A 27,949-nucleotide genomic window follows, 5' to 3' on the forward strand; every position below is an offset into this window, starting at 1 on the left:
GGAGTGTGGGGGCTGGAGTGTGGGGACATCACCTCCCAAACTTTAGCCCCAAGGAGGTCTCCTCTGCAGAAACCCGTTCATGGGCCTACACTTGGAGGCGGTAGAAACCAGCTGGTAATTCTCCACCTGGCTCTTAAGGCCCATCTTTCTGGACCATCATTCTGGGTCTTTAGGGTGTGCAGCTGACTGGCTGCCTGTCTTCTGTACCCCTTTGGAACAGAATAACCTTAAGTCAAAGAGTAAAATTAGCTTCTCCCCCCAGCAATGTAAAAAAAAAATGTTAAAAATGGAAAAGGACTGAATTGATACCTTAATATCATATATATACTAAATATAGATGCAGGTATCACAGTGGCAGCAAAACAGAATCCCATCCTGAATACTGAAAAGATAAAAGGTCAATGAGACCATCGTGTGAAAAAACCCAGCCTGGCTACACCCTACTTAAGAAAGTGAGTAAGTTCCATATAAATAGATCCAGTTTATTCCTTTAGTGAATTTATTCATTCAGCATGTGGAACAATATTTATTAAATACCAATCATGCAGCAGACACTGTCCCAGACCCTGGTGACAAGATGGACAGAGTGCAGTTTCTGCTTTGGGAGGCTTATGGGTCATGGGGTGAGAGAGACAGGAAAGCAAAGTATTTTTACATCTTAGACTAAAATAGTTAAGTACAGGCCTCTCAAACGTTCGTGCACGGACCAGCAGGTAAATCTGACTGCTTTCTGCCCTCTCTTCTCTTCCTGAGTCCTTAACTTGGTTCACCAGTCCCTTCCCTCTGCACTTCCCTCTCCCTCACGGCAAGAATTTAGATAAGTTTAACGGTTTAAAAAGCAGTGTGGCTTAGGGAAGCAACCATAAAGGCGGATTCCTTATTCCTGTATATCTCAGCCACTTGCCGGTCTGGCTGCGGTTCAGGAAACAGCATTGTGGATATAAATACAGGACATGACGGTTGTCAAATAAAGAATGAGTGAAGGTCATGGTTTGAAATGCTTAAGATCATTCCATTTAAAGTTTTTTTAAAATCATTTTTATATAACTGAGGCTAGCTTTTATTTTTTAAAGCTGCCAATTGAGAGCCCCAGTGAATATGACACTCGATGTGTTCTTAGAGAAACTAGGGTCCGGCCTGGTGGCATAGCTGTTCAGTGCACATGTTTCGCTTCAGTGGCCCAGGGTTTGCTGGTTCGGATCCCGGGTGTGGACATGGCACCGCTTGGCAAGCCATGCTGTGGTAGGCGTCCCACATATAAAGTAGAGGAAGATGGGCATGGAATGTTAGCTCAGGGCCAGTCTTCCTCAGCAAAAAGAGGAAGATTGGCAGATGTTAGCTCAGGGCCAGTCGTCCTCAAAAAAACCCCCCAAAAAACCCCAGAAACTAATTTAGGCCTTAGAAGACTTCATGTGAAATAAATGTAAAATAAGTCTCCATTTGACCAGGCAACTAGTTTTGACCTTTGCCACCACAAATGCATGTTAAACTTTACAGAAACACTTAACATACCTCTGAAATATCAAAGTGAAAGTCCAGGGTTTTTCCAGGTAATTCCTTGGAAGCACTCGTCCACACTCGATGTATTTCTATCTTTGAGAGGTCGCTGTGCTGGTAGGATGGCAACACTAGGCTGGCAGATCGAGAGACTACCAGCTTTAAGATATTCAAAGCTTCTCTCCAGTGAACACTCTGAAGGAAAGAAAACACTCAATGGTTAAAAATAATTTCATTTTTAAAAACTAATATACTTCTAGCCACTGAAACTTCTTATGACAAGTCAGAATTCATTGATTTAAAACAGTGCAGGAAATTCTGTGATAAGTAAAAGGCACATGACATAAAAAGATAGTTTATATACAAGATGAGCTACATTTAGGAAACAAGCAAATAAAAAAACCCCAATTTTGTCCATATTCAAATAAATCAAAGTTTAAAATAACAAGCTACCATTTTTGCTAATGAGGTACCTCCTTAATTTGAATAAAAACAGTCCCCACTGCATTTTATGCTACTGATCACTTACCCTTTCTCAGAATTCTCCTGCCTGCCATTTCCAGCCTTCCTTCCTACATCTCTGGCTCTTCCTGCCCCATTTGCCTCCTGGGTGCCTGATCTCTGCCTCAGCCCTCTTCCTTTTTCACTCCGTATCTTCCTCATGACCTAGACCAAGAATCTGGGAGCTGTTCTTAACTCCTCTCTTTCCCTCCCTCCTGATAATTTGTTCCTTCCTCTCCATTCTTGCTGGCACTGGCTCAATTGAATCATCTCTGGCCTCTGCCTGGACTATTTCAATAGCCTCTTTTCTTGTCTCCCTGTTTGAAGCCTCTACTTAAGTCCATGGTACCCACCTTAGCTACAGTGACCTTTCTAGAACTCTTCCGATCATTCCACTTCTCAGCCTAAACTTCTAGGGCTCCCTCTGGCGGACAGGGAGGAGTTCACACTCTTTGCGTGTGGCTTATGGGGGTTATCTCCTGCAGGCTACCCCTGGAGTTCCCCAAACCAGCCAGGTAAGGTCTCTTAGCCTCTGTGCCTTTACTCATGCCATTCCCCCATGCTGGAAGGCCTTTCCTGTCCTTAGGGGCTTATCAAACACCTACTCTTCCTCTAAGACTCACTTTGTTTTATCATCTTTGTCTCCCTGACAACCCCTAGGCAGACTGAGGTGCTTCTCCCACAAAAATATTGAACATAAGTAAACTAATTTGATAAAAGTTATTTTCCCAGGCTTTGGAGTAAAAGCACATGAAATAAAACACATTTCCCTTGCTGTTAGAATCTGCACAAGGGAAGTCATGGTTTGAATGTGAAATTAGCTGCCATTCAAGATAAGATATCTAGTACCAGAGATGCCACAGGCCTAGGAGAGAACAGGCAGCCTAACTAAACAATGAAATGGGGCACATGATTGGTAGAAAGGTGTGAACTGACCCTCTGTCTCCCTTGAGTGTTGTGAAGTGAGAAAGCATTACTGAATGCCTACCTTGTGGCACAACTATTAAATGAAACAAAAAGCTTAGAAATCACTTTTAGCATTAAATACTATCTGCAAGAATGTGACCGTTGAAGTGAAGATGGAAAGAAATGTCTAGAATTTACATTGTATGGCTTTGTCAATGAATTTAACCAGAGAAAACCTAGCATTTTCTGTTGAATTCTGCAACTCACCATGTACACTCCTGTGTTTGGTTGTTGGAGTAATTTCAAGTACATTTATGCAAGTTTCTTAATCTCAGTTCCCTATAAAGTGGCAATTTTAACCTCTGAATTAATTCTCTGCATGTTGAAACACCTGGCCTAGAACCCGGTACATGCAAGTCCCTTCTCCCTTCTCCCTTCTCCTTTGAAATAGGATACTACAAATAAGACCTGCCCCTGCCCTTGCAGCCAGGTGCGTGCTGTCAGCATCCAGCTTGTAAGCCCAAGAGGCAGAAATGTGTCCTCTGAAGGCTCAGAAACACACAGGGCCTGGTCCTGTCTTTCTCCTCAGTATATCACTCAGGGCGGGGTCAGCTGCCAGTCTTGCCTGCTCTCGGTGTGTTATGGATATCAGTGAATGAATGCGTGGCCTGGCACCCATAGAGCTTTGCAGCAGAGTACAAGCTACATGCAAAGCCGTGGTGTTTGTGGCATGACTCTCTGGAAACCTCCTGGTTCATAAGTGAAGTCATCCAAACACTCACTTGCACATATTTTTCGATGGTCTTCAGAACTTCCACATTAAACTGCTTTACAGGGACAACCGAGAGATCCATGTAGCTGAGCAGACTGTAGATGACTTGGAGGAGGGGCTGCTGCATACTAGGCAGGCCCTTCTCCAGCAACTGTGGGAGGCAAGGCACAGCGTGAGTCACTTCGACACCAGATTTTCACATAGAAGCACCAATGATTCCCAATACTTTCATGATGCACATTTCCTTAGGAGGGAAATGAAAATCCTAACTAATGAAGAAATGAAGATATTATCAAAGGCCATGTAGGTAGGTCTGAATACATAAATATAATAGTTACACAATAGAATACAATGAAATAAACCTCAAAAGGAAAGCATTAAACACCAGTAATCATCAGAAGTTGATAATTAAAACAAAAGATACAATTTATCAGTTATCAAATTAGCAAAGATTAGAAATTAATGAGTATTGGTGAGTATATAAGATGGGTATTCTTACATATCAGTGGATAATTTGGCAATTGAGATCAAGAGGACTAAAATTGTTCATATCTTCTGAAATAGTTCACTTTCAGGAACTTCTCCAAAACGAGAAATAAACACTAAGATTTATGTATGAGATTTCAACATGGCATTATTTATAACAGTAAAAAAAAAAACAAAAACCATGAAACAAAAAAGAAAGCTCTGTAAGCAATTTAATGTTTGAACACTAGGGTAATGAATATATAAATTATGGCAAATTGTATGATGAAATATGTAGTCAATGGAATGACATTTTTAAAGATAGTAATGGATATCATAATATTAAGTAAAAGGATATATAATTTCTATATATGATGCCACTATTGATGTGAATATGTGTGTGTTATACAGAAATAACATTGGAAAGAAATCCAACAAAATGTTAATAATGTTTCTCTCTAGATAATATAATTATTTGGACAATTTTTCTTTTCTTCTTTTTTTACTTTGTATTTTCCAAATTTTCTCTTATGAACATATACTGCTTTTATAATCAGGAAAAAATATCAATGAAATTTTCAAAAAGGAAAGCAAAATAATGAGAAAATATATATGACAGATGGAACTTTCTCCAGAATAGATCACATATTAGGCCACAAAACAAGTCTGAATAAATTTAAGAAGACTGAAATAATACCAAACGTCTTTTCTGACCACAACGGTATGAAACTAGAAATCAACTACAGGAAGAAAACTGCAAAAGCCACAAATATGTGAAGATTAAACAAAATGCTACTGAACAGCTATTGGGTCAATGAAGAAAGCAAAGGAGAAATAAAAAAATACCTGGAGACAAATGAAAATGAAAATATGACATGCCAAAATTTATGAGATATAGCGAAAGTGGTACTAAGAGGGAAGTTTATAGAAATACAGGCCTATCTCAAAAAATAAGAAAAATCTCAAATAAACAATCTAACAGTGCACTTAAAGGAAGTATAAAAGGAACAAACAAAGCCCCAAATCAGTAAAAGGAAATTATAAAAATCAGAGCAGAAATAAGTGAAACAGAGATTTAAAAAACAATAGAAAATAATCCATGAAACTAAGAACTGGTTATTTGAAAAGATAAAATTGACCAGCCTTTAGCTAGACTCACCAAGAGAAAAGAGAGGCTCAAATAAATAAAATCAGAAACAAAAGAGGAGAAATTACAATGGACACCTCAGAAGTACAAAGGATTATAAGAGAATACTACAAAAAGCTATATGCCAACAAATTGGATAATCTAGAAGAAACGGATAAATTCTTAGAATCATAGAACCCTCCAAAACTGAATCAAGAAGAAATGAAGAAGTCGAATAGACTAATCACCAGTCAGGAGATTGAAACAGTAATCAAAACTTCCCCCCAAAACAAAAGTCCAGGATCAGACAGTTTCATCAATGAATTCTATCAAACATTCAAAGAAGATTTAATACCTATCCTTCTCAAACTCTTCCAAAAAATTGAAGAGGAGGGGAGGCTTCCTAACTCATTCTATGATGCTCTGATACCAAAACCAGACAAGGACCACACAAAAAAGAAAATTACAGGCCAATATCACTGATGAACATAGATGTAAAAATCCTCAACAAAATACTAGCAAATTGAATACAACAATAAATTAAAAAGATCATACACCACGATCAAGTGGGATTTATTCCAGGGATGCAGGGATGGTTCAACACCTGCAAATTAATCAATGTGATAACAGCACATTAACAAAATGAAGAATAAAAACACATAATCTCCTCAATAGAAGCAGAGAAAACATTTGACAAGCTAGAACATCCATTTATAACAAAAACTCTGAATAAAACAGGTATAGAAGGAAAGTACCTGAAAATAATGATGGCCATGTATGACAAATCCACAGCTAATATTCTCAATGATCAAAAACTGAAAGCTATCCCTCTAAGAACGGGAACCAGACAAGGATGCCCACTTTCACCACTCTTATTTAACATAGCATTGGAAGTCCTAGCCAGAGCAATCAGGCAAGAAAAAGAAATAAAAAGGATCCAAATTGGAAAAGAAGAAGTGAAACTGTCGCTATTTGTGGACAACATGATTTTATATATAGAAAACCCTAAAGAATCCACTAAAAAACTTTTAGAAATAGTAAATGAACACACTCAAGTCACAGGATACAAAATCAACATACAAAAATCAGTTGTGTTTCTATACACTAACAACGAAGTAGCAGAAAAAGAAATTAAGAATACAATCCCATTTACAATTGCAACAAAAAGAATAAAATACCTAGGAATAAACTTAACCAACGAGGTGAAAGATCTGTATATTGAAAATGATAAAACATTGTTGAAAGAAATCGAAGAAGACACAAAGAAATGGAAAGATATTCCATGCTCTTGGACTGGAAGAATTAACATAGTTAAAATGTCCTTACTTCCTAAAGGAATCTATAGAGTCAATGTGATCCCTATCAAAGTTCCAACAAAATTTTTCACAGAAATAGAACAAAGAGTCCTAAAATTTATATGGAACAACAAAAGACCCCAAATAGCCAAAGGAATCCTAGGAAAAAGAACAAAGCTGGAGGTATCACACTCCCTGATTTCAAAATATACTACAAAGCCATAGTAACCAAAACAGCATGGTACTGGCCAAAAATAGACACATACATCAATGGAACAGAATCGAGAGCCCAGAAATAAACCTACAGATATATGAACAGCTAATTTTCGAGAAGGGAGCCAAGAGCATACAATGGAGAAAGGAGGGTCTCTTCAATAAATGGTGTTGGGAAAACTGGACAGCCACATGCAAGAGAATGAAAGTAGACCATGATCTTACACCATGCACAAAAATCAACTCAAAGTGGATTAAAGACTTGAATGTAAGACCTGAAACCATGAAACTTCTAGAAGAAAACACAGGCGGCACACTCTGACATCAGTCTTAGCAGCATATTTTCATGTACCATGTCTAACCGGGCAAAGGAAACAAAAGAAAAAATAAACGAATGGGATTACATCAAACTAAAAAGCTTCTACACAGCAAAGGAAACCATTAACAAAAACAAAAGACAACCTAACAATTGGGAGAAGATATTTGCAAACCATATATCAGATAAAGGGTCAATATCCAAAATATGCAAAGAACTAATACAGCTCAACAACAAAAAAACCAACAACCCAATTAAAAAATGGGAAAAATATCCGAATAGAGATTTCTCCAAAGATACACAGATGGCCAACAGGTACATGAAAAGACATCCAACATCATTAACTATCAGGGGAATGCAAATCAAAACACAATGAGATATCACCTCACTCTGGTCAGAATGGCTATAATTAACAAGACAGGAAACAACAGGTGTTGGAGAGGATGCAGGGAGAAGGGAAGCCTCGTACACTGCTGGTGGGAGTGTAAACTGGTGCAGCCACTGTGGAAAACAGTATGGAGTTTCCTCAGAAAATTAAGGATAGATCTACCATATGACCCAGCTACTCCACTGCTGGGTATCTATCCAAAGAACTTGAAAACACAAATGCATAAAGATACATAAATCCCTATATTCATCGCAGCATTATTCACAATAACCAAGACTTGGAAGCAACCTAGGTGCCCATCAAGGGATGAATGGATAAAGAGGATGTGGTATTTATACACAATGGAATACTACTCAGCCATAAGAAAGGATGAAATCCGGCCATTTGTGACAACATGGATGGAGCTTGAGGGTATTATGCAAGGAGGAGAAGGGGGAAAGGGCTGATTAAGCTCACATGTGTGGTGATGGAGTATAATTAGTCTTTGGGTGGTGAACATGATGTAGTCTAGACAGAATTCGAAATATATTATGATGTACATCTGAAAGTTATATAATGTTATAATCCAATGTTACTGCCATAAAAACAAAAATTAAAATTAAAAAAAATCTACGCACCCCTATGTTCACTGCAGCATTATTCACAATAGCCAAGACTTGGAAACAGCCTAAGTGCCCATCAATGGATGAATGGATAAAGAAGATATGGTATTTATACACAATGGAATACTACTCAGCCATAAGAAAGTATGAAATCTTGCCATTTGCAACAACATGGATGGACCTTGAGGGAATTAGGCTATGCGAAATAAGTCAGATGGAGAAAGTCAAGTATTGTAGGATTTCACTCATAAATAGAAGTTAAAAACAACAACAACAACAAACACACACAAGATTAGATTGGTGGTTACCAGAGGGGAAGGGCAAAAGGGGTTATAGGGCATATGTGTATAATGACGGGTGATAATTAGTCTTTGAGTGGTGAACACGATGTAGTCTACACAGAAATCAAAATATAATGATGCGCACCTGAAATTTATATAATGTTATGAACCAATGTTACCTCAATAAAAAAGTATATATATACATGCGACAGATACCATAATAAAGTTTACTGTTCAAACTAAAGAATTAGTAGGGCTGATTCAGCTAAACCCTGAAATTCCACATCAAAAGTGGTCAAAAGAAATAGCAGTTAACACACAAGGAAATAAAAAATTACACAAATCTATTGTGTGGAAAAATCAACATCTGCACTAGAAAGGAAATTGATAAAGAGAGTAATTTTAAAGTACCAATAAAAATACAAAACTGAAAAAATGAATAAATGGAATGATAAAATTTAGTGGGGATATGGGAAAACAAAAATATTTATACACTGTTTTTAGTATTGTAAATTGGGAAAACCTCTGTAAAGACCAATTTCCCAAATGTATATAAGAACTAAATAACATATCCATATCCACATATCCATGCCCTTTACCTGGATAGTTACTTTGGGAAATGCCACCAGAAGAAATGATTCAAATGTAATCTGATAAAAAGTCTACATAAAAGGACCATTTGTAATAGAAAAATTATGAATATAAGCAAAAAAGGGAGATGGTTAAGCAAATTGTGTTACATTAACCTGATAGAATTCCAAGTTATTGAAAAGAACACTGTGAGCTATGTCAACATATGGAAACACACACACTAAGTTAATGTTAAGTGACCAGAGCAGGTTCAATGGAAATACTGACCATAGCGCCCTAAAAGTATATGCATGTGTTGGCCAGCACCTGAAAGAACATGTGAGTAATCGGAATAGGGGTTAATATATATTATATATGGTGGGACGTTAAGTTTGTAATAAAATTTTTTGGTGACAATTTGTGATTAGGGCTGAATAGAACAAATTAGGCAATCCACTTTTTAAAAGTGTGGTAAAATATATATAACATAAGATGTACCATTTTAAGTGTACAATTCAGTGGCATTAAGTACATTCACATTGTCGTGCAACCATCACCACTACTTATTTCCAGCTCTTATCATCCCAAGAAAACTCTGTAATCACAAAACAATAACTCTCCATCACCTCCTTGCCCCAGCCCATGGTTGAAAGGGAACTACTATTCTACTTTCTGTCTGTGTAAATTTGCCTATTCTACGTACCTCATGTAAGTGGAATGATATTTGTCCTTTTGTGTTTAGCTTATTTCACTTAGTATCATGTTTTCTATGATGTAGCACACATCAGTACTTCAGGTCTTTTAAGTCTGAATAATATTCCATCATATGTATATACCACACCCCATTTGTATTTTTGAAACTTCTATGTCTAGTGATCCAAACAGTTTTGCCTCCTCGCTATCTCACAATTCACCTTCTTTTAAAACAGCCGTCTTCTGCCTACGTAAGCAGGACGTTTGCACAGGTTACGTTGGTATTTCTTGTGTGCTGAGGTATGCGTGTGCTCGCTTAGTAACCCTTGGGGGACAGATGTGACCAAGGTGATTATCCAAAGCAGCCAGGTGGCACTTAGGAGAGGTCCTTTAAAATGCCAGGGATGAGGGTGTGGAAAGAGCGCATGAATCGTTGGCCATTGACAGTCCACATACAGCCCACATATTGCCGATCCACGTTGCAAATCAAAATCTGGCAGGATCTACCATAAATGTTGATGGATGGAGCCACTACTTTCTTCTAGGTAGAGGCCTTCAGTCTTGTGGAGCCTTTCAGAAAATGATAGATCCTTTAACCTACCAGCACCCTGAATTGGTGACATAACTAAAGGAAAAGTTGTAATGGGCTGTCCTCCTCACTTCTGAAAAGGCCTAGTAAGGTATGACTGCATGTCCTGAAAGGAAAAGCCGCACTGAAAATACTGAAACTAGGTAGCTGTTATCAATGATTTGCCTCAGATTTTGAGCCCTTGTGTATTAAGCTTGTTGGGGACTGGAGGTGCTAAATGGAGTATATTTCATCACTTGCCCCATATGCTGTGTATTCCTATCACCAACATACAGAGAAGTCAGAGTAGGGCTTTGTAACGAATGTGCTAGAAACACATTTGCGAGGACAAAATTCCCATTCCAGTTTCAAAAGCAAACATAAAAGATGAAGATAAAAAGTTGATTTCAAAATTTATGCTTTGTTAATTAGTTCAGAGCAAACAACCATTAAACACATCAAGCCACACAGTAATTCCTTAAATAAGATTTGAACCCCCAGAGTAACTAGGATAAAAGTTCTTTGTCTCTGCCATGTGCTGACAGGTATTAGTGGAGTAAAAAGAAGGAGTTTAAGCTTTGGAGGCAGCTATACCTCCATTCAAAGGCTGGCTCTGCTGCCTTAAACTCACAGCAGATTACTTAACCTGCCTGAGCCTCAGATTCTTTATTATGATAATATCTACATCACTGGGTTGTTGTGAGGATTTAAAATGATTTCATATGATAATATATAATAGGCATTCAATAAATGAAGTTGAGTATTATCAGTTCCATATAAATATTTTGCCCATAGAAACTATGATGGATCCTACCCTGAACTCAAGAGCTCACCTCTGCCAGGTAGGTAACCATATTCAAGGTGATGTCAGCATATGCTTCATGAAGGTATCGACAGACCACGTTGACCCACGTGGCGCAGTCCCTGGTGTAGCTATGTGTTTTATAGAGAGTCATGACATGTGCGAGATTGGAAAGTTTGGGGTTCTTCTCTTCCAAACAAACCTTTTAAGAGAAGAAAATAAATTAGGGATAAAATAGCCTGGTCAGTAGGAAGAAATGTTAGCAATTTTGCTAAAAGTCCTGGCAGTCTAGAAAATAGATCGATACTTTTCTCGGTAGGCTGCAGCAGTGCCTGTCTCAGTAATTAGTTAATATAATTTTCACAAATACTTTACCCGTTTTCTTAATAATGAAACCAGAAAAGACAATGTGCATCAGCCACCCAGAGATGTAAATTACTAGCAATATCAATTGTTACTTTCAGGTTTTGTAAAACTCATTGCCCTCTCTGGGCCTGGTAATTTCTGTCCAACACTGGGCCTTCCTGCAGGCCTCTGTGGATCTGCCTGAGTGTGGAACCGTAAATCATACCTGAGCAATCCTTTCGGCTATATCCTTACAGAACTGATTGGGATTTTCGAAATGCTGAATCAGCTGGGGCAGGAGACACAAAACATTCAGTGGAAACCCTGGGTTAGAGAAGACAGAATGGAGATGCTGAGCATGGTGTATTTTAACTGTTAACAGTGGGAAGGCAACATTACAGATTTCATTCTGAGGTGATGCAAAAGCAGTCTTCTGAAGCAACTTTAATATGATCTAACAAAATCCAGGAAAAATGCACAACCACAATGGCCCCAGTTCGGAGTCACTGATGTAGATTTGTAATTTTCAGATACAATGGCTGTCCTGCCATGGACTGTAAATAAGAATGTCTGGCGTAGATTTTAAAAAGCACATTAAAAGGAACCAAAGCACTAGTTTGAAATTTTTCTCAAAAAACAGATATTTTAAGGAAAAGCTGTATGAGAGGACATAGGCCAGTCAATTTAAGTCTTACTCATGTCATCAAAAAGACTCTTTAAAATGATGAGCACCACTTAGTAGCACTGTATGAAGCTCTAGCTTCATGAAAAGAATTCTGGGCCACATGCCCCGGTATTAACAATCTAGTTTGTTTGGCTTAATTCAAAATAATAGGGAATCAAGAAAATTTTCAAGAAGAAAAGAAAGGCTAGGAAAAATAAAAGATCTAGGAGTTAAGAAAAAAGGGAAAAAATGTCTGTACAAGAGTAACGGAATAAACTAACAGTATCTTATATCTGGAAAGCATAGGGAAATGACTAATATATATTACTTCTGCCCCTTTTATACTATTGCCTTAAAATATCTTCTACAATATAAATAATGAAGACATACGTTACATAGAAATTTAAAATAAAAAAAAAAACTATTCCCAAAGAACCATTTCTAAGCAGACTGTCACAAGCAGTAAGCCCACATGATCTTACACTAAACCTGAACACAATAACCAGCAGAACTGTGGTGAGAAGCGCGTGAGTGATGTTGGCTTTACCAATGGCTTGGGATGAATCCACCATGGATACTTTGGACACCGGCGTCAGCAAACTGAAAAGTTGCAGGGTAAGGTCTGTGGTGGTGAGAGAGGTGAATCCTTTCAGCAGCAGCTGCTGCAACCCTGAGAAGTCTGCCCACTTGAGCTGCGCCTGGAGTTTCTCAAGTTTTTCTCGGTTCTCAGCTTTATCGAGTGGCATGTGAGCTAGCAGTCTATTCAGAAGCCTTAAGGCCATTAGGTATTCAAACTCAAAGTCAGATTCCATCAAGGCCACTGTGACCCAAAAGATGGTGGCCAACAGGTTGGTTGGATGATTTATGTGTGATGGGTCTGTGAGGCTGTCCTTCAAGGAAGAGGAGCTTCTGGTTTTTGAGGAGAGCCCTTGTTGGGTGCAAGCCTGAATTCTGTCCAGTGTGGCACTCCGAGGTGGGTCTGAGGATCGGTCAACAACACCAAACTTCTTGGGCACAGAGAAGCTTCTTTGATGCCGGCTCCGTTCTGCGGTGGCTGTGTTGCCACTCGCTGTCCCAGGGTTCACATTTAGTTGTCCTGTGCTCTTTCTGCTTGCTGTTAGTTTAGTGCTGGAGCTCAAATCTGGTGATGAAGAGCTGGGTATAAAAATAGAAAGTTTACTAGAAGGCCAGCATGCTTCACTGAACAGCCAGTCCTTCTAAGATCCACTGATGAACAATAAGGGAGGGAAATCATTCTTTGGAATTACTACTTTCTAGTCATTTTTTCCCCTATATTCTTAAACTTAAAGGAATAAATTTCTTTATTCTTAAACTTTAAAAGTATGAAAAACAAAACTTAAGCAGAACAACTCTCACCAACAAAACAACAGTGATACCTAATACTGACTTGCGCTTACTGAAAGATTAAAGAAATAAGCAGCTGGCCATAAATTTACTGATCTTTCATTTATCTTTTGTTTGAACTTGGGTAGGAGTAATTACAAACTAAAATGTGCCTGATAGGTACAAACTTTAATATTCCATTAACTGACTGATAAGGAGAACAGAAATGGAAATGATATTATCTAGAAAGAAAAAAAGTTAGTAAATGTTAGTATCAAAGGAAATTTTTTGCATTTATAAAAATTTATTAAAAATGATTTCTAAGTTTATTTCAGGCTAAAAAGATAAAACTAAGAACATTCTTGATAAATCTTTATTGATTTAAATAAATCTGTAGGTTTATATAGATAAATATGTATGATGTTAGCAATTACACCAAAATTACTTATCCATAAAAAACACTCAACTTAAAAATGAAACAAGGGGCTTGCCCAGTGGTTAAGTGCACACATTCTGCTTCTCGGCGGCCCGGGTTTTGCCAGTTTGGATCCCGGGTACAGACATGGCACCACTTGGCACACTATGCTGTGGAAGGCGTCCCACATAGAAAGTAGAGGAAGATGGGCATGGATATTAGCTCAGGGCCAGGCTTCCTCAGCAAAAAAGAGGAGAACTGGCAGTAGTTAGCTCAGGGCTAATCTTCCTCAAAAAAAAAAAAAAAAGAAAGTAACAAGGTCCAATGTGATATAACATTACTGACTCAATTTCAAGCAAGATAAATTCAGTTATACAAACAGAATATAGAATTGTGAATGATTTGAAGTGGGTTATTAAACATTGGCATGAGCAAAATGAATTAAAAAATAAAAAAGATCCTAAGGTAGGAATTTCTGCAAGTAAAACCAACATTTATTCCAACTGTTTTTTTTTTTTTAAAGATTGGCACCTGAGCTAACATCTGTTGCCAATTTTCTGTTTTTTCTTTTCCTTTCTTCTTCTCCCCAAAGGCCCCAGTACATGGGTGTATATTCTAGCTGTGAGTGCCTCTGGTTGTGCTATGTGGGACGCCACCTCAGCATGGCTTGATGAGTGGTGCCATGTCTGAGCTCAGGATCCGAACCCGCGAAACCCTGGGCCGCTGAAGCAGAGCACACAAACTTAACCACTCGGCCACAGGGCCAGCCCCCTAACTGTTTTTACAGTGACGGTTCACATCAGTTTTGTATGTATTCATTTAAAAATAATATGTAGTTTTAGTTTACAGTGTGATAAATAGGACAACTATTATACAAAACTTGAAAAAATACTCAGACGTAAAAAAATAAAAAATCATTAATATTTGTATTATTTAGAGATAACATTTGGTGTCTACCTTGCTGACATTTTAAAATACTTATATAACATATATATGTGTGTGTGTGTGTGTGTCATAACTTCCTTTTTCTTTTAACTTAAGAAAATGTCATACATGCTTTGTTAGGTTGTAAATAGACCTCAAAAACTATATTTTCTTTTCTTTCTTTCTTTTTTTTTTGGTGAGGAAGATTAGTCCTGAGCTAATATCTGCTGCCAATCCACCTCCTTTTGCTTGAGGAAGATTGTCCCTGAGCTAATATCCATGACAATCTTCCTCTATTTTATGTGGGATGCTGCCACAGCATGGCTTGACAAGTGGTGTGCAGGTCTGTGCCTGGGATTCGAACCTGTGAACCCCAGGCTGCCAAAGCAGTGCAGGTGAACATAACCACTATGCCACTAGGCTGGCTCTGCCTCCCCCGGCCCCTGCAAAAAACTAGATTTGTTCTTTGGACTTTGCCCGAAGTCCAGGCATCTCCCAAACATTCAGTACAGTCTCTTTGATTTCAAAATGTCATTAAGCTGGTTCTCACCGAGATAATACAGTTAAGAGATCACTGTTCTTCAAGCAGTCAGACAAGTTATCCACGGCAGCTTCCAAGGTAAGGAGTGCTTCCATTACATAACCCTGCAAACATGCAAAGACAACATTTTACACTGCTTGTAGCTACTGTTAACTTCCTGTAGATAAATTTAATTAATGCAAACTTTATTCAAATGATGGTAATATCATTGAAAGCTAGACAGGCATCACTATTTTAATTTATGAAGCCTAAAAACAAATTTTAAAGGCCACTTAGGAAATTCAGATGGCTTAGAAGTTAGCAGATAATCATGAAGATTTATTTCCCTAGGTCTGAGGTCCTCAACAGATGAATTTCATCTGAAATCCAACAGGGAAGGGGCAAGGCTAAAGGGGCAAGCATGGTTCCTGGCAGAGAGGGATGGTGGGCATTTGAAATACAGAATGGCAATGTCTGAAAGCCAGATATTAAGAGATGAGGTATGAGAAAGGCTGTGCCTCAGCGGCATTTTCCAATGGCCAGAAGGAAGAAAAGAAGCTAGAGTCTACTGGCATGCAGGCCTCCTGAGATGCAGGAACGTTCCTGATGGAAAGGAATGGCTGGGCCCAAGCTACAGAGCTTGCAGTGCTCTTGGTGTTCAACCTTCCCAGCTCCCCAGTCTCTGGAGTCCCCAGTCTTCAGGGTCTTCTCGTGGCATCTACTCTCGCCATTATTTCTTCCAGTTCTTCTCAGTTTAGTGAAGGCTAACTATAGAGAGAGGGGTGGTGCTTTGCAAAGACACAATGGAGATCCCTTCTTTGAGTGGAGAGATTGCACAATTGCATCTTAGGTTTTAGCAAAAAGACAAAACAATATTAAATAACTCCCCCATGCCCTGCCAAATAAAACCAACAAAAACAACAAAGGAGTCACCAAAGGATTTCAGTTGTTGGCTCAATAAAACAGTAACCATTGAATTTCTAGAACAATGCTCCTTGAAGTGATTTTTGTAAATACAAAAGTCAACATTTAAAAATTTTCAAATAAATTATACATGCCCAAATGGCTAGAATAATTTTCAGGAGAAAGAAGGCTCAAAGAAAGTTAACTCCTCATCTTTGAAATGCGAGAAGACGGATGAGTTCAGTGGTCTTTCCTTCCATACCTGAATCTCATCTCCATGTTCTCCAATCACCTCTACCAGTCTTGAGAGAACGTCAGACAAGGCATGTGCTGACAGAGGCTGTTTGAGTGCCCGGAATATCTGGAAGGACCGACCGGCATAGTGCCTTGAAGAGCTTGCGAGGGCTGTCTGTAACGCAACTTCACTCAAGTGTTGCTCCAGATGGAAACCTAGGGCCCAAAGAGGTTAGGTCAGCCACTACTCTGAGAACTGTGGGGCATCAGTTATCTGTAAGTATAAAACAGGCTAACTGCACAGAGCTACCTCCTGGGTGGTACTTACTTACCATTTTAAAATAAAAACTACATTTGAATAAATCTTAAGGAGGCAGAAGCTTTGGAACAAGATGGTCCTGTTTGGGGATCAAGGGTTTTGGGACTCTGGGAAACTTAGTCTCTATGAGCCTATTTCCTTACCTTTAACTTGTGAATAATAGCATCTATCTCATAGAATTATTGTGAAAATTTACTTAAAAAATGCTTTGTACAATGTCTGACGCATAATATGTGCTCACAAATGTCTTATTTATTACCCTGCTATTTTTCGACACCGTTCTTCTGTACTACTTTTTACTTAGAATACCTTCACTCCTTTTTTCATAAGAGAATTTGTTAGAAACAAATTTTCAGAGGACTTGTGTATGTAGCGGGAGGAGGTTAGTGGATCTAGTCAACTCTACACACGACCAAGGCCCGTGCCAAAGTCTTTGCTCTTCAGAATAGTCTATAAAAATGCAGATGTGTAGATACTGTAAAGAAGGCAGCCATCATTTAAACTTTAGGCTAAATATTTGTTCTTCCAATAGCATGAAGGTAATCTCAGTCATCAGAAAACCATTTGGTCAGATGGAGATGAAGTTGTAAGGTAAAGCCCATGACTGAGTCCTGGGCCATTAAACTGTACATGTGCTGTGACTCAGGAGGGAGAAAACCAGGCCAGGAGAGTCAGAGGCCATGATGAAAACAGCAATTCTGGCTGTCTCTGTGATCTGGAAGGCCCGGCGGCACATTTGATTGTCACATGAAAGTGGACCAGGAGGGGTAATTCATTGTTATTGTTCTTAGCTGCTGCTTGGCTGTTTGACCCTAGGGACATGTAGACTGTACAAGAAAATGTTCCCGCCAAGCAAACAAAGGGTCCTGGAAAATGGACTTAGGGTGGGAAATACAGAAATAAACCCATGTAGGCAGTTCACAAATTATGAATGAGTCATGTTTCAAAATAGTTTGTTATGTCTTTATTTTGCTTTTCAAAACATATTTTCCTACTTAGGCCATTTTATATGTGGGGTTAGGTCCCCTGGCAATGAACAAAAGCTTATTCAAATCATAATGCTAGAACTATAATAGTAAGATTGCAGAACTCCCCCCACCCCCCCACCATGACAATGTCCTTTGGGAAAAGCTATTTAATGTGTAGCAGAGAAAAGGAATAATTCCTTCTGTCCCCAGTCACACAGTGACCCTATACTTCCCAGCCTTCCTTGCAGTTAGATGTGACCTCGTGCCTGAGTTCTGGCCAGTGGAATGTGGGAAGAAGCAGTGGATGCTTGGTTCAGGCCTGGCATATAAACTCCTCCTGAGGAGTCCTCCACTCACTCGCTCTTCCTCCACCTGCTGGCTGGACGCAGAGGGTCTATAGAGGCCTCTGAGCCTAGGGGCTGGCAGAGCCTCAGCATGGAGGGTCTCTGAAGCAGCAGGTGGAAGGCCGTCTGCCAAACATCCACCCTGAACTATTATGGAATCCAGAAATAACCTTCTATTGTGTTAGGCTTCTGAGCTTTGAGGGTTGTTTGTTACAGCAGCTATGCTACCCTGACTAATACACTGTTTCCAGGAACATATTTTATTGGGCTGTAGTGGAAACAGGTGGAAAGCAGAGATGGACAAAGAAATTGCGGTGGGTAAAAATAGCTTGGGCAATGTGTGAGAAGACTGAGACTCTAAGCAGCCGGAAGCAGCCTCTGAGAATACAGTACAGGCATTTGTATATTTTCTCATTTTTTTTTTTTAAAGATTTTATTTTTTTCCTTTTTCTCCCCAAAGCCCCCCACCGTTACATAGTTGTATATTCTTCGTTGTGGGTCCACCTAGTTGTGGCATGTGGGATGGTGCCTCAGCGTGGTTTGATGAGCAGTGCCATGTCCGCGCCCAGGATTCGAACCAACGAAACACTGGGCCGCCTGCAGCGGAGCGCACGAACTTAACCACTTGGCCACGGGGCCAGCCCCCTATATTTTCTCATTTTTATGATCTTCATATAATCAAGAGTTTTAGACAAATTAATGGTTCACACAGAAACAGTACATTTCTTCCTTTGGGCTCTGTTCAGTTATTAAGTGACTTTTAAGTGGGGGAAAACAGCAAATGTAAATAGTCTTAATATTTCAAAGAAATTCCACAGAGGAAACTCACAACAAGAAATGGCAATCCTATTCCTGGAATGACTCCCATTTCAGTCTATCAGTATTTTTTGTTTTTTATTAAGTATCCTCTGATAATGAAAAGAGATGTGGCTAACCTGGAATGTTTCAAACTGTGAGATGTGCTGTCAGAGCCCCTTGGAAAGCCACTGAGCCATGTTTAATAGGGCCAGCCTGGTGCGTGAAAAAGGTAGAGATGGTTGTTGCATCACGCTGAGGAACCGAATTTAAATTTCACACACAAATCAGCTCAGGCCATGTTGAATCAGAACAGAATTCAGCTAAGGGCTTAAATATTATGATGCTACTATAATCTAATTAAGAGTCACATTGTGTTCAGAATATTGAGTAGTCATTGGCACAGGACTTGTTAGCAAATACTTTTAAAGTCAAAAACATTTTATTACAAAATTTTTTTTTAAACCAGTTTGCAAGGCTGACAATTTCTCACAGTTGAGTCTGATGACAGTCAAGTAATTAGATTTAAATAAAACATTATATGCACAGTTTAATTCTAGTGAGATAAATGAAGCAAGGAGAACGGTGACCTTGGGGAAATTATTTGATAGAGCATAATGCAAATATACGTGACATTAACTATCACTCAGTGAGGGACATCTGAAATAAGCTTCGAAAGTCCCCTATGAACATTCTTCTGTTATCGAAGCCCAATGCAGGACCATATACATGGTGTGTAGTCATAAGGGGAGAATGAGCTCCATTATAGAAAAACGCTGGAAGTCCAATTTGGGGAAATAGGATGAAGTACCTGATTTGGAATCTTTAAATACGGATACAACGTGACGCAGAAAATTAGTGAGCTGTTCAGCACTCTTCGAATTCTGATTTTTAGGCGTGATGTCTTCATGGCACCAAAGTGGACCAAATGCCCTTAAAGAAAATAAGCAAAATGTCAAAAATATTGCTATCATTTTGCATTTTTAAAACCACATATGTAGTTCTAACTCCAAAGATGCAATACATGTTTTTAAAATTTTACTAATTAATATGGGGGTGAATTTCAGTCCTAGAAAGCTTAGCAGTATACTCAAAGCAGACCTAGCTAATCTGTGGAGACATACTCTTTCTTAAGTTTTATTTATAAAATTAAAACCTCACAACATTAAAACTTCTCAATTCACCAGAACAGTGTGTGGCACATAATAGGTGTGACATAAGTGTTTGTTAAATAAAATGATATAAAATATAGATTTAGACACAGGCTTAATTTGAACATTTGCAGAGAGAATGCTTTTACCAGCATTACTTCATTAGGTTGCCAGATACCATAGAACCAAATTGAAGATACAGCTTCTGTTGTCTACTTGGTTTTCAACAGTAAGAATGGGATGGAGCCAGATGTGAGAATTTCAGAGAACACCCTTCTCAACATGTGGTGTTGACAATGGTGAGTGGTGACACTGCCTTTCTTCTCCATGAATGATTTAGGCCTCTGAAGTACCCTGTATGTAGGCACATCAGCCCCCTTCCTAAGCTTCCTGCATATTAAATCCCATAGTGAGCTGAGAGCTGTGCAGAATACCCTGAACCATCATTAATGGAGGAGAGAAAATGCTCTTTTTTCATTTTTTGCATTAATTGATATGTTAGTTGAAGAAAGAAAAACTATGCACCATACCAGATAACACATGTACAGACGAGACTTCCAGGCCTTAACTCACCGAGACAGGAGAGCACACCCCAGGTCACAGGTAAGCATGCTTTTACACAAATACTGAACCTCAGGGTGCTAGAAATTCTGAAGCCTTATAAGTGAACTTGTTTATTAGAAGAACCAGAAGACCTGAAAAAACAGGATTGCTTGTAGTTTTTCTTGATTTTGATTATTATTAGTTTGATTCCTTTCCTATCATGTTTCTGGTCTCTGACTTCCATTCATAAATGACTCCTGGGAGGAGATAAGCAGACAGTGGTCCCCTCTGTCGCTGCTCCTGGGTCAACCGTGGCTATTATCTTTGGTTTCCAGAGTGATGTTCTTTGCAAAGTCTCAGAACTCCCAGATCCTGGCAGCTCTAGATGATTAAAGTCATGTTCACCACGGGGTGCTACTATCTCCTGCCTCCATCTGCTGTGTCGTCATTATACACAAATCTCCCTGCCCAGCAACTGGGACATCAGTGGGATCTTAGACAACTTCTACAGTGTCTGCCTTGTACACAGACTCCAGCAGGTGCAATTTAGAAGAGAAAATAGGACTCTGCTAGAACTCCGGGATCACTTTCCCATCTGTGTGGCTTTAAAGTGATGGCATTTTGCCCCCAATATCGAGCTGAAAACAATAGCCTGTTTCCTAACCCCTCATTACCTGGTTGTTAGAAACTCAATGAGCTTGTTCGCCTTCTCATCCGTTTCAGCGGCTGTGTCCACGTCTTCCACTTCTTGGGTCATCTGCGGGAGGTTCCCACTGCTCCCTCCCAGACTGATGCTGGAGGAGGTGGAACTGGAGCTAAGCCCCGAGTCTGGAACTGGGGATGACTGGTCCTCTCTCAGAAAGTCAAAGCCACCTGGTGGGAGAAAAAGGTCAAGGTGGAATGTACAAGGCAGGGCACTTAATGAGGTCAGGAGGTGAGGGTACAGAAGTGTGTATTTAAATTTTTTGGAGAAAACATTTAATTTTGGCTATGACTGTGATCAAATGAGACTGATATTCTTTCCTTGCTTATGGTATAGTTGCACTGCTGTGTAAACCAGCGTTTTTGGTAATAGAAGGTGATCTGCTATTTTCTACTCTGGTGTTTTTTTTTTCCTAAAGATTGGCACCTGAGCTAACATCTGTTGCCAATCTTCCTTTTTTTCCTTCTCCTCCCCGAAGCCCCAGTACATAGTTGTATATTCTAGTTGTAGGTCCTTCTGGTTGTGCTATGTGGGATGCTGCCTCAGCATGGCTTGATGAGCAGGGTGTCCGCACCCAGGCTCCGAACCAGCAAAACCCTGGGCTGCCGGAGCGGAGTGCACAAAGTTAACCACTCAGTCATGGGGCTGGCCGCTACTCTAGTGTTTTAACTGATGCTTTCTGCAAAAGAAGTGGGGTGTGGGTGGGTGTGTGTGTGCCTGTGTGTACATGCATAGGTTGATGAACAGTTCTACAATACATTGGGACCCAATTGTGCATTAGTAAATTATATCTTGGAATTATACTACTTAAATATGTGAAATGATACTGCTTTTGAGGATACCAGCAACTGATGGCTGATGAGTAAGTTATACATAACATTTTAGAGTAAATGTGTCCAGAATTGTGAATATTATGTGCATATTAATAATTTTAATAAACTATGTCTCATGGTAGTCAAAGAAATATGGTCTAAGCAAATACTATGTTTTTTTCCCCACTACAGATTTGGTTATCATTCTATATTTCTGGGTGTGTTGCGGTTTGAAATTGTATATGTGTGACCATCCCTTTTCTCCTCCTTAATAATCATAAAAAGTACATAGTTCTGGTATGTCTGACAGATAGACTGAATTAAGAGTATGAAGGCCTGGGTCTGAATAGCATCTTTGCCATTTATTTTGTAATCTCAGGGAGTTTATAATAACTTCTCGGTACCTCAGTTTCCTGTTATAATAAGATAAAGACAATAATTTCTATCACAAAGGTTTTTAATGTGGATTTGAAAGCAACTATAGTTGAAATTAGGTATTCGATAGATATTTAATAAATGTTTATGAAAGGGAGACGCTTTTCATACACCTATTCCATGTGTGCTATAGATTCAATCATTTTAGCTCTCTCGTTTTTCCTGCCTGTGGTGTATTTTGTATTTTGTTTTGTAAATCCCCACTCTAACCCATTTTATGCCACATCAGTGTTAATAGTGGAGGCAAAACTGATGCACTCAAAGATACATGGCTTAACAGACATCACAGTTTTCTCAGCCTAAAGCCATGTGCTTAAGGGAATACATCCTTATCCTGGGGTGTTAGAACAGCCAGAACTCTTCAGATTCTTTTAATTAAGTCTCTAGAGTAAAGAGTTTTGTGTCTCTGAGAGGCTATTGATAGATTATGTTCGATTAAGTGTAGCTAGGTTCAAAACAAAGAGCTTAAACTGTGGTCAGTGGTATGTGCATCTCAGAGTTAATGACTTCATTTTTGTTTTCCAAGGAAACACGTTAACGTCTCTCAGAAGATAAGACAGTGCTGAGTACAAGTGATGAATAAAAGGGACATCCTTTTCAAGGTTATGAAGAAAGTCGATGGTGACATATGAAATGCCATACCATAACCTGAGCCAGCATAATGTACGAAATAATTAGGTAAAAAAAGTAGCCCCAGAGCTCTGTTAGTTCATCATTTTAAGATATTCTAAATGTTCTGGTTCTAAGTGAAAACCACTGATCAACCCTTTGGGGAAAATTTTCATAAACAGCTGGACACAGCAGTGTAATTTCTTTGACTCAGCTAATGCTTTCTGTTCTCTTTTCTAAGAAGAAATTTTTGGTTTCAAAACAGCAATGGTTTTTAATAGATTTCCACTAATGGTGCCTCCCAGAGAGGTCAGTCATTTAATAAAGTGAAAATTCCTTCAGGGGAACTAGAAGGTACACCTGGCATCTCGGCAATGGTTCTCAAGGAGATGGAGATGGTCACTGTTTTCTGCATTCTCATCCTTCAGTGTCCTAGACAGATGCTCTCGGCCAATGGACATCTTAATGTTTTATGCATCAATAAGAACATATTTAATGAGAGCAGCAACATAACAATAATAAGGAAAATATATCTGAAAATATTCAGTAATGAAGGATTCTGAAAGGCAAGTTAACATCAAGTGAAATGGTGCATATATGTTGTGCTGTTATTTTATCACTTGGAAAGTTAGGGGGTAACAGCATTGGAGAACGGAAGCTGGACTCCATGGACACCTTCAGTTATCTTGTATTTGTGACCCTGTCTCAGGCTCCCTGCCACTCCTTCTTTTGTTACCTGTGTAGAGATATTCAGGTTGATAAGCTGGCTGAACTGTTAGGGTCTTAGCTTCACCCATCTCTCGAGTCTGCAGGAGCACGGAAGCAATGGCATGAAAACTGCTATTGCAAGAGAGGGCGATCAAGAGGTGAAGAAGCAATTTCTTGCTGTGTTCAAAGACTTCGGGCCGGTAATGGTCCAAACCTGGAACAAAACGGTGGAATCTCTTAGTATAAACAAATTTTAAGCTCATTTAGATTCCAGGGATAGTAAAGATTCCAAGATACCCGGGAGGAACATGTTAAAAGAATGTTTAGTTTTCTTTGTTATTGTTTGTGTTACCAACATAAAGAAGTTGGGCTTAGGAAAAATAAAATGCTTTATTCCTTGAATCAAATGTTCTCATAAAATGCTGATAGATGGACTTCTCTTGACCTTTCTTTAGCATCTGACATGGTTAGCATTCCTCCTGCTTTGTTCTCTTCCCTGGATCTCCCTGTTACTGAAGGATTCTAATTTTATTCATCTCTCTGTAACTGAACTCCTTGGCTGGCTGTTCCTCTTTCCATTTTTGCTCTACAACTTGGGTATTTTAAAATCTCAGTGCTTGGCCCGCTGTGCTCTATATTCTTTCTCTGTGTGCACTGACCGTGCCTCATAGCTTTAAATTCATCACATCTAGCCAAAGACCCTCAAAGAGGCCAACTGGTTTTGCATATCCTTATAGATATAGCATTAGTGAGGGACCACCCTATTTATATTGTAGCATTAGGACAATTTTAAACAAAGACTGATCAACTGAAATTGTAGGGCAGATGTTACAAAAAGGCAATGAAAAATGGAGGAGACTAAATATTTCAGAAATGAGGAAAGCAGGATGTCAACGTAAAAGGAAAGCTCTATGGATTACCTCTATATGGTTTTGACCCTATTGGCTAGAATTCCTCTCAGATCCAGTCTTACCTAAGAAGACAGCATGAAGTAATAATGGTAGATGAAGAGCCCAATCTTCTCTTACACTGTGATCCACCACCATCTCAGTCATAAAAATTACAGCAATATTGCACCTAATCAATGAAATGATGACATTAATGCAACTTCTAAAGAGGATGGAACTATACTTATAGATCATTAAGTCACAATTAAATATAACTCTTAAGCCTTGCTGAAGTGTTATGTAACACTCTTCTTTCAGGGAAATGGAGCTTAACTTCTGACATTGCACAGAGCTCCACGAGAAGAAGAAATATCAGTTGAGCTAATCACATAACAGAACTCTACTAGTCACCTAGGTAAATAAGACCTGAGGGATGAAGAGAAATAGAAGACAAAAGTCCTCTCTTCTTACAATCTAAAAAGCATAACAGAATGAATACCCATATTAAGATTACATCAAAGAAAAATTCAAAGGCCTACAAGGCAGCTTTGCATGTTGGTTAATATTGGACCACACTCTGCCAATATACTGAGAGCTGCAATTCAAGTCGTGCATGGTCTCTCTGATTTCAAAGGTCATTTCACTTGATGGGACCTGGAATAGGTTTCTCTCTTCTCATAGGAAGAAAATCCAGTAAAGCTAAGTAGTTGTTTCTCTCTACCTGCACATGCTGCTCACCTGTGGAGTGGCCCCCGAGGAGTGATGGTCTCTGGGAGGTAGTCAACCAGGGGGGCCCAGCATCCTCCAGTACAAGGCATCGGTAAGGGCTGCGGCTGTTTGGTCTCTGTGATAGTCAACAGCCAGCCCGTGTAGGGAGAAATTGGGTCATCTGTGGGGTGAGAAAGACAAGCATGCTTTACTATTTTCAGGGCGAGATTTTTGTTTTCCCTACTTGGTGTTTTTAGAAAGAATCTTACAAACTCATGCTTGTAAAAATAACTTTCTAACCATTCAATTTGGTGAGTATGAATTATATCATCAAATGGGTTAGAATTACTTGATTAAGTTTCTTTCACCCCTTTATTTTTTGGATACATACTTTATAGTTACTCACTATAGAGTGATGGAAAATACAGATACACAAAAAGAAAAACATTAAATCATATGAATTTCCATCTCTGTGAAAACTTGCTCTTTCTCTGATCTCCCCCATCTCAGTAAAATGCAATTCCATTATTTTCAGTTTGCTTAGGTCAGAGTCATCTCTGACTTCTCTCTCACATCTCACATCCAACTCATAATCATGATGATAGTAAAAATAATAAAAATAACAACATTAGAACTAATAAAGAGAGCACTTACTTTGCGCTAGGCACTGGTCTATACATTTCACATATTAATAATGCACTAATAGGTACCTATTATCCCTATTTTTAGAGGAGAAACTGAGGTTAAGTAACTTGCTACAATCAACATATTCAGTGAGCTCTACCTTCAAAATGTATCTAGAATATGACCGCTTTTCACCATTGTCGCCATCACTACTATCCTAGTCGATGCCACCACCCTCCCTCACATGGGTTACTACGGTATCTTCCTTACCGTCTCCCTGCTTCCATCCTTGCCCCTCTACAGTCTGTTTTCCACAGAGTAGCCAGTCATCCTTTTTTTTTTTTAATTGAGGTATAATTCATCAGAGCAATCCTTTTAAAACAGAAGCTCATTCACATCTCTTTTTCTGCTTAACACTCACCAGTGGCTCCCCTTCTCGCTCAAAATGAAATCCAAAATCTACACCATGGCCTTTCAGCTCTTACAAGATCTTCCTCCTACTACTCTCTTGGCTTATCTCCTACAACCGTCCCCCTTCCTCACTCCACCCCAGTCACCCTGGCTTTCCTGCTGTTCTGTGATCGTGCTAGGCACTGCCCGGCTTCAGGGCCTTCACATCTACTGTTGCCCATGGCTGCGTGTCTGTTCTCCAGGCAGCTGCGTGGCTCACTCCTTTACTTCATGCAAGTCTCTGCCCAAGTGTCACTGTATCACAGGATTTCCATGACCATTCTATTTAAGATACACCTGCATCCCCATCACTTTCTGTCCCCTCACTCTGCTGTAGTTTTCCTCCCTGGCACAGATCACCCATTCACCGGCCCTGACTGCCTCCCCTGCTCTAACACAAGCTCCATGAGAGTGGGAACTTTCTCTATTTTGTTCATTTCTTGTTTCCCTAGTACGTAGAACAGTATCTGACACATCGTAGGGGATCAATAAGTTTCTTTCTTTCTTTATTTATGCATGCTGAGGAAGATTCGCCCTGAGCTAACATCTGTGCCAAGCTTCCTCTATTTTATATGTGGGTCACTGCCACAGCATGGCCGCTGATGAGTGGTATAGGTTCACACCCAGAAACTGAACCAGGGCCACCAAAGCAGAGTGCACTGAACTTAACCATTAGGCCACAGGGATGGCCTCAATATTTTTTGAATAAATTAATGAACTTCCTCAACAATGTCTTTTTTTTTTTTGAGGCAGATTAGCCCTGAGCTAACTACTGCCAGTCCTCCTCTTTTTGCTGAGGAAGCCTGGCCCTGAGCTAACATCCGTGCCCATCTTCTTCTGCTTTATACATGGGATGCCTACCACAGCCTGGTGTGCCAAGCAGTGCCATGTCCACACCTGGGATCCAAACTGGCGAACCCTGGGCCGCTGAGAAGCGGAACGTGTGAACTTAACTGTTGCGCCACCAGGCCGGCCCCTCAACATTGTCTTTAAAGTAATCACAGCAACAAGTTTCATGGACTTCTTTCTTTTTTTTTTTTAAAGATTTTATTTTTCCTTTTTCTCCCCAAAGCCCACTGGGACATAGTTGTATATTTTAGTTGTGGGTCCTTCTAGCTGTGGCATGTGGGACGCAGCCTCAGCATGGCTTGATGAGTGGTGCCACGTTGGCGCCCAGGATCCGAACCAGCGAAACCCTGGGCCGCTGCAGCGGAGTGTGCAAACTTAACTACTTGGCCACGGGGCCGGCCCCTGGAGTTATTTCTTTTAATGTTCTCAATATAGGCCAGTGGCATTCAAGACAAGCAATTCCATTTGGTGTCATCTGATATGACTCAAGTATATGGCTTCAGACAAGGTGACTTAATTCTGGGATAAGCTTTCGTATATTAAGAGGAAGGATTATTTCATGATTTTTAGGCAGTTTCTCCCAAATACAGGTTTTCTTGGTTGCACTTTTGAAAAGTAGTGAGAGGTAGTTGATTTGATGCTGCTGGTCCAGCACAGACTGCTGGCCTTAACAGTTAGCAGAGCTGGAGGAGGGGATGCC

The 27,949-nt window shown here is 39.5% G+C and overlaps 1 protein-coding gene across 9 annotated transcripts in view; it reads right to left on the bottom strand.

The window, feature by feature from the left end:
- The window catches only part of FRY (FRY microtubule binding protein), a 401,426-nt gene that overhangs the window by 39,173 nt on the left and 334,304 nt on the right, over nt 1–27,949 (bottom strand). For all 9 annotated transcript variants that reach the window (XM_046664270.1, XM_046664266.1, XM_046664264.1 and 6 more), the window contains 12 exons: nt 25,357–25,507; nt 24,705–24,808; nt 23,760–23,945; nt 21,139–21,337; nt 19,582–19,703; nt 16,373–16,560; nt 15,238–15,332; nt 12,552–13,159; nt 11,567–11,664; nt 11,027–11,197; nt 3,687–3,827; nt 1,513–1,692 (listed from right to left, as the gene is read on the bottom strand). In XM_046664270.1, coding sequence (XP_046520226.1) covers nt 1,513–1,692; nt 3,687–3,827; nt 11,027–11,197; nt 11,567–11,664; nt 12,552–13,159; nt 15,238–15,332; nt 16,373–16,560; nt 19,582–19,703; nt 21,139–21,337; nt 23,760–23,945; nt 24,705–24,808; nt 25,357–25,507 — 2,243 coding nt within the window. The remainder of the gene's footprint in view (nt 1–1,512; nt 1,693–3,686; nt 3,828–11,026; nt 11,198–11,566; nt 11,665–12,551; nt 13,160–15,237; nt 15,333–16,372; nt 16,561–19,581; nt 19,704–21,138; nt 21,338–23,759; nt 23,946–24,704; nt 24,809–25,356; nt 25,508–27,949) is intronic.

This window comes from Equus quagga, chromosome 6, assembly GCF_021613505.1.
Source record: "Equus quagga isolate Etosha38 chromosome 6, UCLA_HA_Equagga_1.0, whole genome shotgun sequence".
NCBI classification, from domain to species: domain Eukaryota; kingdom Metazoa; phylum Chordata; class Mammalia; order Perissodactyla; family Equidae; genus Equus; species Equus quagga.